General features: G+C 40.8%; 1 protein-coding gene across 1 annotated transcript; it reads right to left on the reverse strand.

The window, feature by feature from the left end:
• Positions 1-688: 688 nt before the first annotated feature.
• Positions 689-5,522, reverse strand: gtf2f1 (general transcription factor IIF, polypeptide 1; the record flags this gene model as incomplete). Its single annotated transcript, XM_083896717.1, has 13 exons — positions 689-919; positions 1,912-2,050; positions 2,419-2,557; positions 3,159-3,229; positions 3,320-3,451; positions 3,568-3,626; positions 3,722-3,869; positions 3,953-4,155; positions 4,267-4,437; positions 4,583-4,776; positions 4,957-5,029; positions 5,271-5,317; positions 5,502-5,522. The coding sequence occupies 13 exons, from the start codon at positions 5,520-5,522 to the stop codon at positions 715-717; spliced, it is 1,602 nt and encodes a 533-aa protein (XP_083752843.1). The 3' UTR covers positions 689-714.
• Positions 5,523-14,244: the final 8,722 nt, after the last annotated feature.

Here is a 14,244-nt window from a genome sequence, read left to right on the forward strand (position 1 = left end):
GCCCACTGTATTCATTCTAATAACTTTACTGAGCCACTAGCAGATTAAAGGTATCATGTATCTGGTACCTAATACTGTATCTTGGTGGATTATGTAAGAGAAAAAACTTTAAATTACAGAAATAGAACTGTAAAAGCCATATTTTGGTTGATCATGACACTGCTCTATAGGATTAAAACAGAGGAACTTTTACAGCAGCACTTTTTACATTTTTATTGCAAAAACATATAAGAAAATTGCATTTGAGAACTTATCTCTTCAGAGTCTGGGGTGTTACTCACTCAACATCAACAGTCTTTTTATTTAGTGAAAAAGTCAGAAAAGTCACTTCAATATAAGTAAAGGACAGATCAATAAGCAGAATCGGTCTGTATTTACATCACGTTTCCATTCGTTTACCATCAGCTGAAGGTAAGAACCCCATTTTCATTATCTTGGCATCACCCTTCCACATCTACATCCGTAATGGATCCTCTACCACAGAGTCTGTTGTTTTTTTACCGCTAAGAACTAGCTCCCGAGGTGTAACCTGAAGGCAGCTTCAGGGGAAGGTATGAGGACTGCAATCGGCATCTTCAACAGCTTCAACATACCACTAAACCTTACACAATAAAAATAATAACCAAAAAATACAAATGAATCAACTCTGAAGACATTTTCAAACTCTGAGCCATTTATATTTGGACACAACTAACCATTCCTTGGCTCCATCAGTTATTCGGTGAGGTAGAAGTGCATTTTGTCATTAATATTCTTGCGCTCAGGATTAAGGCGTTTCAGGATCTGTGCGAGCACGTTGACAGTCTGCTCACTGCTCAAGCCGGTGCGCTTGGTCTGAAACTTCTTAAGCAGATCTTTGGTCGTCATCGGTTTACGGATCAGATAGCGCCGCACAGCTTCCTCCGTTAGTTGCACGTCACTGTGGGGCACATGAACAGCAAAGAACATCCTATTTTATCACATTTTTTGGCGACATCTAAAAGGAAATGGCAAAAAAACAAAAACACTCTTTGTTTTTGTCAGTTTTAAAAATATCTCCGTAATGACGGCATCATTTCAGGAAATATCACCGTCCACATGGAACGCCCTGAAACTCGACACCCAAAAACATTAGATATAATGACAGAAACGGAGACGGAATGAACCGAGCCAGAAGAAAGAAACCCACTGGTGATTTTTTTTTTTTTTTAACTTTTTTAAATTTTTAAATTAAAAAAACTGTTTTTTAAAAACAGTGACAAATCTAGTGACTTCCTGTCATGAAATACTTTACGAGAAAGCACAATTCTGCCGCACGAGTGAGACCCATCTGTATTTACTGCGGGCAGAGACACATAAATGGAGCCACAGACGAGCTGTGGGTGTTCAGTGCATCAGACCGTGTGTGAAACAATCACTGACCTTGTTCCGTTTGTTCAAGTAAAAATAGGTTTCTTTTCGCCCCTCTTTATTTAGTGATTAGTGATCTAGTGATATCTGGTGTCTTTTCATTGACAGTAGTTGGTAATACTCCACACACAAGATAATGAGAGCTGAGAATATGGCGTCATTCTATTCTTAAAGTATCGTATTCGCTGTCTACACGGAGACGCCCACTCTGGGAGGCGTTTTCAAAAGAAATACAATTTAATGTCAGTGTTTTGTCTCTAGCTTTGTCACGTGTATTACTTGGAAAATATGAAGGCTTTTAGTGAGAAGTGGTAGCATGAAGTGACGTCATGGAACCAGAACAAAGCCATTTCTGGAGGAGGCCACATATTTCAAATTCATCAACTACTGAATGTGACAGGTTGGCCGAGCCCTATGGTCACTGGCATAGGGTGTGTGCACAGCTCAGGCAGCACTGATCATGTGTAAAAATAACAAAAAACCTGAAGTTTCACTTTAATATTCTTTGAGACATAAACGCACCTGGAGCTTGGGGTGGATTTTCCTGATGGAGGTTGAGGCGTACTCTTCCCAGAAGGAACAGGGCTCTGACTGCTAGGCTCCATTTTCAGCCTTTTTGCAGCTGGTGAGTCAGTGCCAGGACCCTGAATCTGTCGCTTACCTGTGCAGGAGAGAGATCTTAATGAAACGGAAAAACAAATGAGGGGCCTCAAAATCTAACCAAAGCCCCACCTACCAAACGCTTCATGTCACAGAGAGTGGATTTTTTTTTTTTAATTTCTGCAACCATTTCTGCTAAATTAATTGTAATTTTTTTTAGTACAGGATTAATTAACTCATTAATTAATATACAAGGTGGGCAGACTTAGGACATAAGGAGGGGCTGTCTGTTCGACTTACTTCTGATATTACATGATGACGATGTGATAACTAAAATCAGTATACAATGATATATTTACAGGGTTTTAAAAAGTGATGGGGGAAGTAAGTGCCAATGTGCAAAAGTCCCAACATGCCACTACTATATACCTTGCTCTAACTTGCTAGCAGCAGCACGGAGTGTATTTGAAGTGGAGGCGGAGTCTATGGATGGTGTCCCCGGGCGACTGCCAGTCCTGGAGCTGCCTGCAGAGCCACGTCCTCCACGTTTTGGCGGAGTGCGCTTTTTCTGAGTGAGAGGGACATGTTTGGTCAGCACAGAAAGTAAACAACATGAACACATTAATGCAGAACTATTCATACATTCACAATCACACTACACATGTGTAATTTTACTAAAATGATCACAAAGCCACATAAAAACTAAACTTTACGGTACTTTTTAGGCATTATTCCATGCAATAGGAGTTGTATTGCACTGTGAGGCGAAATGGTAGTCATGCCAGATGAATGCATTTCTTCTATCTATTAATCCCTCGATTTCAAGGATTAGGGAAGATATGCAAGGCAATGTGCCAAATGTGCCATGCATGTGATGCTAAGTTAGTTGCTAAGTTGATAGTTGTTAGGTACTGCGTATGTGGTCACTCGAAGGATCACCAGTGCATTGATCATGCATTAAATCAGCATTTGAATATGAATCAATGGCCAGGTGGATTTATTATTATAGTGGTGGCTTGTAAGTAGGTAAACTTAGATCTTTTACTTCGATTTAAGGAAATTGGGAGCAAAGACAGGTTGAACGTAATGACAAAAACAAATTAATTGGTTATTTGCTTTGTCTATAAATGACACTAATATCTATTTACTCAGCCACACTCTCTAATCACCATGAACAAAGCAGAAGCCGTCTCTCCCTCAATGTCGCTGTCATCCGAGGTGTCCGATTCTCCGCTGCTGTCTGTCACACACAAACCAAAACAACTCAATTCAAGCTGAAACGACTGTCATTTACACCTCTTTTTATAAATTCTCCATTTAAAGATTGTACCCTTTTTCTTCTTCTTTTCAACTTGGACTGGGGTTTTCTTCCCTTCCTCCTCTTCTTCCTCCTCTTTTTCTTCAGCCTCATTCTGTTTTTCTTCCTCGCTCTCCTCTTCACTTTCAGATGCCTCATCGATCCCTATAATTAAAACAAATATTTAGTTCTCATGATATAAATTATAGATGCATACATTGACATTCTTATGAGATATTATACATATCCGTTAAGTAACATTACACAAAAGACAATCTAACCTTTAGGAAGTTCTTCTCCTTTGTTGGGCTTTCCTTTTTCTGGTTGTTCTTCATCTGAGCTAAATTTAGAAACAGAAGGCCATAACGATCAAAAAGGAAGCATAAAGGTTTATAAATTAGTAGCAATTATGTGCAACAACAATATAGATCTGACCTGCTTTCATCTGACATGTAATCCACCTCTAGACCCTCGTAGTCACCATCATCACTGTCTTCCAAAGCCTCCTTCTCACTGCTTTTTGACTTCTTCTTCTTAGCTCCTTTACCTGTGTTTTTCTTGGCCTTAGGCTTGTTCTCACCATCTGCCCAATGAAGACATAGGTTGAGAGGAAAAACGAAATCTCACGATGACCGTGGACAGATATGACTGTGTCTTTCTACTTACCATCTCCCATACTGCTGTCACTGTCATCACTGCTCATGCCCAGGTCATCCTCTAGGTCATGAATACACAAGTCACCCCCTCTGCCCCCCCTTTTTTTCTTCTTCCCTGATTTCTCTGCCTCATCTTCCTCATCTTCACCATGCTCCTGCTCCCGGAGACGCCTCTGAAGCATGATGCTGAAGTGATTCACAACCTTGTTCCTCCTGTAAAAAAGACAGGAATGACTGGCGTATAAATAGTTTACAACCACCACAGTGAGGTAAACTCTTCCTCTACAAACGGCCAACCCTCCGTGTTCATTCCCCGTTTCCCACCTGCCCCACTCCTCCTCAGCCTCCTCAGCAGTGAGAGTTCGGTGTTTGGCCTGCGGTGTAAAGTTGTACCAGCCATGAACGGGAAAGGCTTCAAACGCTCCATCGGGACACTGTGTGAAGATGTAGTATGATGCATTTTCTGTAACGCCGCCCTTCTTCAGACCTTTAAACCTGTGACATGCACACAGACAGAAGGACAGCAAACAGTTGGGATTACCAATGAAACCTGTGAATACATTTTCAGAGAGATATTTTGACATAATAATAACAATGTCTTTAGTTTTACAAATGTAGTGCCTTGGCTATCCCTTCTCACCTCTTTCCAGCCTTGCCATTGACCTTGAGGATCCAGGGCTGGTCCTCAACTTTGAATTCACGTGTCACAATTCCAAACTTCTTGCGTCGCGCTTCCTCACGCTGCTTTTTGCCAAACTCACTCCCTGCAGCACCTTCTGCTGTCTCTTCCTCCCCATATATCCGACGAGCACTCATGTCTCTTTCCATTCGAGCCTGGCAAGGGAGAGTGGGGGAGGTGTCATCAAGAAATTAAGGATTTCTTAATGCGATCTAATTAATCCTACAGCTTGTATTTTTTTTTTTCAGTACTGACCCTGCGCCCTACCTACTGGCTGGTATAATACAAACTGTCATGCATCATGTATACTGTATACATGCTAATATGACACCCACCTGTGTCCAAGTTGAACAGTTGACTCTGTCTCCTGAATTGAAGGCCATGATGTTGTACTTTTTGCTGGTGTTTCTATTGGTCAGACAAACAGAATGCAAATAATAATTAACTTATTTCTGTTACTCAGACCTTTGTTAGTAGCTGCTATATCATCAATGTCCTCACATTTTAATACATGAATTATTTAAATAAAGAAAGAAATAAGAATCTAAACAGTTGAGTACAGTTGTACCTAAGACACTACAAAGTGGTGACACATGACAAAACAGTCCCTACATTTTTCTGTGGATATTTTTCTACAGTTGTTACTCACTTGGGGACACGCACAGTGTATTCTGTGGATGAGGAACTGCTGCTCCCCTATAAGAACAACACAAACAGAGGATTTCTTTACACATATTGGTACCATCTGTAGTGCAAGAACAGACCTAATTAATTAACAGGATTGTGACGCAGGTAAACAATAGCGAGTGATGCTGTGCAGTGTGCACACGTGTGACAGTGTTGCCACACTGAGCACAGGAGTAAAAGAGAAGAGAAATACACAGCTTACCAGTGACGTCATGACCGCTCTTCTCTTCTTGGATTCACTCTCGCCAATCACCGAGATTCTTGGTTTAGTTGCTGTAAAAAAGAACCGCGTTGACAATTGATTCAAACGAGGTGGATACAATAACGTGCACCAGTACATCGGTTAAATTAAAATCAGATTGAGGTTGACAAGATTAATTATTTTTGAAACAGTAAGATAATTCAGTATGTACAATCGATAACATCTTTAATGGGCTGACTTTAAATAAAGAAAAAATACTTAAGTACGGTTTCATGTAGCTCTTGGGGCTAAGGTAAGTAGCGGATTTACGTTTAGCTGCGTTGCTACTGCTAACGGTTAATGGCCAAACACGTTTGAACCAACGATTCAGTTATGTGAAATGAAAGAGCACCCAATAACGGCCAGCACGGGCATTCATAAATTCAATTCCCAGTACAAAGATATTCACCCAAACGTCGTTAATTTGCCGGTATTTAAGTGTGGAAACTCATTCACGGATGTTGTTACGGTACTTTCTGTTGTCGACTGGAAACCTCGACTGTGAACGTTAGTTCCTCTTCCGCCTCACTGACGTCACGGCTGTGGTGCGCCTCATATGGTGCGCCTTGCTCGCGTATGGGTTGTTGTTATGAAAATAAGAAAGTTCCAAACTTCCAAGTTATGCCCTATTTAATTCATTTATTTGAAATTCCACTGGCTCTCGTCTTATGTGTCTGTATGTATTAATGACTCTGTGTGTATGTTATTGTTGTTGTTTTGTTTCTTAAAGGTTGAATAACGTTTTATATTTAAAATGTATATTTAACCTTTTTATATTGTTTTTTTGGAGTGACATTTCGTCTGAAAAATAATTTTATTTGATTAATCTCATTATAATTCTTGCAAAGTTTTACAAAACAAGAAAGCTATCAAAACTGTGAGAATGTGCTCCCAATTCCATATCTTTAATTTAATTAAATTTTTTATTTGCTCCTGACCCCTGGAATGTTTTTATTTATGTACTTATTTGCTGTATCATTTATTGTTTTTCAATTACTGCTGTCATAATGCCTAACCTGTTGTTTCTGTCATTACTGCACTGCTACCTTGTATATTTTTGAAATAATATGAATCAATATCAACAGACACCCAAATAGTGCAGTGGTGTGATTCACAGTTTGTTGATAAGATTGTGCAACATATATATTCAAATAAGTAGTAGGAAATTTAGGAGGTGAGAATGATGGCGCCTGACCCACACCCCTGGTCAGTAGGTGGCGGTATTGCCCCATAATGTTGGTGGCCAGCCGCAGTTTAAACTACTTGGGGCAAAAAGGGACTGATTGGTGACACACAGAACACCTGTTCATCTTTCTTCACGCAGGTGTTTTTCAATCAGCTGATGACCGCTGATTGCTTCCGCCTCCAAACTTCAGCCCGCCAAACACAGAGGATGGCGAGGGTGATGAGACAGGTGTGAACTGTCCAGGTCATCTTTGTTTAAGTCACGGCTTCAAGAGAGTAACGGACACGGCGTCACAGAGAGCTGGAGATTCCTGCAGGTGTCTACTAACTCTCTCACCGACACATCATGGACTTTATTTCCGCAGCCGCAGCAGACTTCGCCCCCCTCCGTGGACTTTCAACCAATGAGGGAGCAGCAAGAGCAGGAGCAGTCGTGTGGAGGTCAGGACCTGCCCAACTCCGGGCCGGAGTAACCACGCCATCCCTCCCCTTACCTTTACGGGCACTCCCCTTACACGCGGGCACGCCTCCTCAACACTGATTGGGTGAGAGATCACGTCTGACGTGATGACGTTGTCGTATTTGAAGAAGGACGAGAAGAGAGAAGTTAGAAAGAGAGGAAAGCTGCAGAACTACGCAAGTTCTAAAAATGACGGAAGAAAAGGTAAGAATGTTTTGATACACAGTTTGATATTGAATACTGTATTTATTGTCGTTATTTATACATTATAGATTAAGTCAATTAAGCTGAGATAGGCACAGCACCCCCCGTGACCCTCTGGTGGAGGAAAAAAGCGGTAGATAATGGATGGATGGATGGAAGTTTAGTTTGCTAACCAGTCGTGACTCGTGTCTACATGTTGTAACCGTAGCGACTGTATCAGAAAGCAAGAGAAGCGATTTTTTTTTACAGGTTATAACATTGACAAAGTGAGTCACATTTTCCACTAAGAAACGTTTACAATAAACTACATGCTCTTTATTTAGTTTTATCTAGTCATTTTTTTAAATCTTTAAATGACTGAAGTTGCACACGGCTTTGCTAATTTGAAAACGTGACCTCAGTTCTACAATTGTAAAGATGAAACATTTGATAATGAATAATATATTTCACGTTTAGAGATAAAAAGTTCTGTTGAATCACAGTCAACAGTTAAATTTATTTAATTTCAGTTAGCCTACATATATTTTAGGACAGGTAAAGTCTTATAGACAAATGTAATCCAGTTAATTTCTACTGGATTGTCGATGAAACATGTTCCCTATTAAAAATACAAAAGAAATGTAATTAAATATTAAATATTAAAATTCTCTTACAGAGCAACATGACCTTTCCTGTTGGAGCAGGCCCTGAGCTGAGGCAATGTGACTCAGACACTTTTCAGTGTCCCATTTGCCATTTGAAGATTTGCAACATTTGCATATGACACATGCTGCACAATTCTGATTGTGATGATGATCGTCTACAGGTGCCATCGGATGCAGATGACCATATATACAGCAAGATGCCGTACATCTTTCCTGCAAAAGACTTGGTAAGTCTAAGCATTTCTTTCATACATCAGTAAACACACAGATGTGTTCTGTCTCATTCAAACTCATCTGTGTATCCATTTAGGGCAGTGATGTTACTATGGTCAGCTCCGATGATGCATCCACAAAGAGTCTTGTGGTACGTAAGGAAGTGCAAATAATCAGGGAAAGAAATTGTCTTATTAAAAGTACTTGAATATATACAGTGTTGCGTATTTATGCATTGTAAAATTTCATTTTAGGAAAGGACCCAACAGGCAAGAAAGAAACGGCGTGAGTCCAGTTGCCTGTTAATTAAAGCAATTACTGAGGATCAAGGCATGCTGCAACACCTTCAAGTGAGTTTGTCAAAAAGCATTTTGTGTGGGATTTATTTATTTATTGTATTTATATATATATATGAATACCCAAACAAAAAACCTATAATATATTTATAGAAAATCATCAGCGGCAGCACAGTGTCTCCCTGGGCCAAGAAGGAGGACAGGGTCGTCATTCTTTTTGAAGACGACGACCAAGTGGACAAGGTGATGAGCTTCTTGTCTGGAGTACTTGAAAGTACAAAGACAGACAAGAAGTACGCTGATCCAGTGGCTTTCGTCATGGATGTACTTTTGCCAGAGGTGAGATATCAGACACTGATTCAAAGACTACATATTTTATATAACTGCATATGTCTCCTTTTAACACATGGTCACTGTCCAACACAATCTTAATCTTCGCCCTGGCAGTTGTACACTCCATTTCCCTGGACAAAGCCACTGAGATGTACAAATGTGGAAATAAGTTTGACTCGAGGTAAGTCAAATAGTTTATAAAACTGTTAAACCAACTTTCACAGCAGTGTATATTCCCAAATGTATGTGAGTGTCATTAATAACTTCATCATTTTGTTGTATCATTTTGTCTTATCAGTGAGATAACGCTGCTCAGCGAACAGCTTCAGAGCCACCTGTCGGATGAAGCAAGGCTCAAACTCCAAAGCCTCTTGGCCAGATTCCAGAGCGCTTTAGAGAGTGAGGACTTTCTTCAGCGACTGGGATTCGAGTCAAACTGTTTTCCATCCATCTGTCCATTACCTACCACTTTGTCCTCCACTGAAGGGTCACGGGGGGTGCTGTGCCTATCTCAGCTGACATAGGGCGATAGGCGGGGTCACACCCTGAACAGTTCACATGTCCATCACAGGGACATATAAAGAGACAAACAACCGTTCACTCACACTCACACACCTACGGCCAAATCACCTAATCCCCAAATCTGCATGTTTTTGGGCTGTGGGAGGAAGCAGGAGAACCTGGAGAAAACCCACGCACACACGGGAAGAACATGCAAACTCCATGCAGAAAGGCCCTTGTTCCAGCAGGGGCTCTTTGTCAAAAGTGTAAAAAGTTTATTTTGTGTTACACAAATAAAAATAATATATCATTAATTTCTTGTACTCATTACATGGATTTGAAAGTTATACAACTTTCTGTGCAGAATCAAGTGTTTCAGAGCTTTTGTATGACTTCATTCGTCAAAATATCCACTGATGTCCAACTGTGTTTGATTCAGATACCAGAGTTTCACATATCTACCTGGAAATGGGTAACAACTCCTTAATGACATAATCAGCAATAGTTTAGTTTATTGTTGATTTTGTTGAAAGCTTTGTTGAGTGATTTCGTAGTTGTACCTCATGGGAGTGTAAAAACAGAACAAGTAGACTTCTATAGTTCTCATACTTTTTCTGTCAAACAGACTAATAAGACATTCAAAAAGTGTTGGCTATTAAACACAACTTTTTATAACCTACAGTTTGCTGTGATCATGGAAGTTTGCAAAAATAAATTAAATTACTCACAAACGTTACATTTTACAGAAGCTATTGCCGTCACAGTGGAAATGTTTTTTGGGGATCAGTATCATTATACTATCATCGTTATAATGCGATACTGTAATATATAAACGTGATCATTATATTTTATAAACGTTATATTTTATGAACGTGATACTTTATTTTGTAAACGTGATTATTATATCAGAAACGTGATAATCATGTGTACGTGTATAATCTGCATTTATATATTTTAGCAGTTTGGCTATATTATTTAATAGTTTACAAAGTGGCTTTAATTATTCATAAATTGCATACAAAGTACACTTATGTGTTCATAAATGTCAGCGAGTATTTTATTCGTCTCTATTATTGTCACACACCGTGGTTAAAAGTCTCTCTCAATGAGTTTGCATGGGATACGCGTGTATAAATAAAGTTTCGACAAAAGCAAACGTCATCACGTCAGAGGAGAGGTGCCTGCGTGTAAGGGGAGTGTTGAGGAGGCGTGCCCGCGTGTAAGGGGAGTGCCTGTAATGGTAAGGGGAGGGATGGCGTGGTTACTCTGGCGTGGTTACTCCGGCCCGGAGTTAGACCTACTTGGACTTCGCCCCCCTCCGTGGACTTTCAACCAATGAGGGAGCAGCAAGAACAGGAGCAGTCGTGTGGAGGTCAGGACCTGCCCAAGTTTACACATCCACCCACTGACCCCCCCGTCACCCCCTGTGACAGCTCGGCAGCTCCGGTGACGCATGAAGCTGGGTCTGAAGAATTATATGGTTCTCAAATTGTGGTGCGTGAAGAGGATTTTAAGCAATATAGTAAAACAAACAAACAAAAAAATTGCTCCAGTAAATAATCTCCCACCTTACCTTTAATAACTAATAAACTTGTATTGGTTCAAAGCAAATAATGTGAATTTATAATGTGTAATATAAGACTAAGTAAGTAAATCATTACACACCCACTTCATTTCATGCACCATTCAGCTGCTTGTTCATCCATCCATGCATCCATTATCTACTGCTTTATCCTCCACATGAGAGTCACAGAGAGCTGGAGCCAATACCAGCTGACACGTGGTAAAAGGTGAGGTCACACCCGGGTCAGCAGTCCACAACACACACACACACACACACACACACACACACACACACACACACACACACACACACACACTAGTGTGTCCAATTAACCTCTGCATGTTTTACACTGTGAAAAAAAACTCAGACAGAAAAGCCCTCGGCCAAACCAGGATTCAAACCCGCCAACCTTCTTGCTGCGAGGCAACAGTAATAGCCACTTCTCTGTCATACAAACTGCACCTTGTCTATGGATATATCTCACATTGGAGGCACGTATAGAGAGTGAGTTGAAACACCGTTGTCAACGTTGAGACTGGCCCGACTGGTTCAAAACTTCAGGAAGGCAACAGCAACGATGCAGGAGGAGGAACTGTGCAGAAGACCAGCATATCAAAGACTGAAACAGAAGGGCGTGATGCCACACTCAGAGCCACACCTGCAGCTTAATTGTGTTCTATTGACAGCTGTTGAGATTATTTGACAGGTGTGTGTGTGTGTGTGTGTGTGTGTGTGTGTGTGTGTGTGTCCTCTAATTATCGCTGGGAGTACATTTGATTCTTCAAGGAAAATCCCGATTGTGCTTTCAACCTGGTACTTCATGTCAGAGTAATTATGAAGGGACAATAAAGGACAGGTGTGTGTGGCCTAATTATGCCAATGGAAAGCTCACCAAACATGATAGGATCAAAAGATGTGATTATAAGATCAAAACTTTTCCTGGAGTTTCCTTAGTGGAATTAGATTTCTGTCAATATTTTCTAACTACACTAACTTTGTTCTTTGCGCTCCCTGATTTGTTCTTTGTTTGCGATTCTGAGCATATGCGGGCCTTAAGAAGCTGCCTGCTGATGGCCATCGAGTTTTGGAGTGACACCTTGGAGTTGCTTTCGGTCTGGATTTTATAACAGTAAGTATCTAGTGTTTGTCAGATTATAAACGTTAGCTACTTACAATTATTTTGTCGGATGTCGACTGGGTAAAACTTGGGGAACGGGTTCCAGACAGACAGCGACTCCAAGCCTCTTGTCACGATCTCACCTGTATTAATTCGTATTAATCTGACATTCCAGCTGCGGGACGAGGAAGATGTATTACTGTTCGAAATGTTGTAAGCTTGCATGACTCGTCGGTGGAAAGTTGACGTTAACACGGACACAAATGGGATGGGATCAAACAACACGTATGGTGGGTGTGGGCCAGAAAGGAAGTGACACATCTGAGATAAAAACAAGGGGAAAATTATACTTGTGTCTTTTTCTGCAATTTACCAAACAGTCCAAACAGTCATCGTCCGTCACACTGAGGGCTCTGCTCAGATCATCTCCTTTTAGAACATGCTTCTACTCTTCTAATTCTGGATTATTTTATCAACATTTTGGTTTTAATTCAATAGATGAGGGCAGGGCCGTATTGTCAAAGATATGCTCCCATGTACATTAGCCACTACAAAGGCAGAAGGGGGGAGGGGGTGGGGTTGTCCTAAACCTCAAAATGACAGACTTTCAAGACCAGAAGTGCTTAAAAATAAAAATAAATGGAGGATGTCATTGCAGGACGCAAAGAGGAAGCAAGAGGACTGAGGTTTTGGAGAGGGGGAATAAAATATACTGGATTCACTGAGCTGCATCAACATGAGTCTGTCAGCTGCCGTGTTTGTAGTTGTTAAAAAAATAAAAGATGTGCAGATTAACAAACATCAGTACAGTTTTAGAGATTCTTTTATGCATTGGAGAATAATAGGAAGCAACTTAATTGTGTCATGTGAAAGAAATTTCATTGGAGTCATCGGTGTTGGTTAAATCGTGTCTTTACTTCATGCATGAAGGAGAGAATCTGTTCCAAAGCTGGTCTAAATGTTCTCTCACGTTGCTTCAGAGAGCTCAAACATATATACAGTCACATCAAAGCAAGTTACAACAAGACAACCCACTTTCTTTATGACCCACACATGTCATCCTGTGCACCTCATGCCGACCCCTGCTTTACGATCCCATCATTTGTTCACAGCTTGACTTTTGGTTAATTGTTATCTTTAACAACATACAGAAAACCTTACACTAAACCCATCCACGGGAACAGGAAAACAATTTATTTCCCACAGTCATTTTTGTTTTTAATTTTAATCTTAACTTTTTGGCGCTCTTTAATTCAGGCCACATTATACTTCTCCGACTGCGTATGCGTTATCCGTCTGACGGACACTCGCTGCAATTTCCCGCCCGATCAGTAGGGGTCGCTGCGCAAGGTTGTTGTGCTTCTGGCTACAGTGAGCAATGGCGTCCGAGAAAGAAAGAGAGAGAAAGACTGTTGTTGTTGAAAAAGTGGCCGTTTCTCACTTTTCTGTGTCACGGAACGCAGTTTTAAGATAATTTGAGGCGAGAAATTGGCCATTTAGAGTCTAAACATGTGCTGTGTGTGTTAAGATATGACGTATTTATAGTTCGGCAGCGGCGTTATCGGCGGGGATCAGCTCCGCCTCTGTCAGGACGCCCGGAGCGCACTGAGAGCCGGCACAGAGCAGCTTAGCTCGGCCTGTCCTGAGGACCAATCGCAGCTCTTGCCGTCTCCGTTGTCCCTTGATGGAGTGACGGACACTTAAAAAATATTCCGTGCACCCGGAGACGACGCAGAGGCTCTTCGACAGGTTCTGCGTCGACGCAGAGGACTCTGCGTAGCTACGCAGAGCACTTTACGCAGGAGTATAAATTGGGCTTTACACTAAACCCATCCACGGGAACAGAAAAACAATTTATTTCCCACATTCCTCTCTTTTGACACACAGTGTCAACATCATTTATTTGGGAAACTCTTTACTGCAAACATATTGGTATAAGTTCACTTTTTTTTCCAAGTCTCAGAATACAGAATACAACAAAAGAAAAATAAAACAACATAAAAACAAAACATTTTTTCCAATCAGTTTGTTCAAAAAGTTGTTCTGATTAATTTCTCTGTGAATTGTTTATCCACGCCTTCTGGGATCTCCCGGTCCTGCATGAGTGACACACCCATGCCACTTCTGTGTCTTTGTTCTCCCTCAATGTTAACAGTTTGTCTTCGTTCCTCGGTGGAG

The sequence above is a fragment of the Microchirus variegatus genome, assembly GCF_963457635.1.
Source record: "Microchirus variegatus genome assembly, chromosome: 10".
NCBI classification, from domain to species: Eukaryota; Metazoa; Chordata; class Actinopteri; order Pleuronectiformes; family Soleidae; genus Microchirus; species Microchirus variegatus.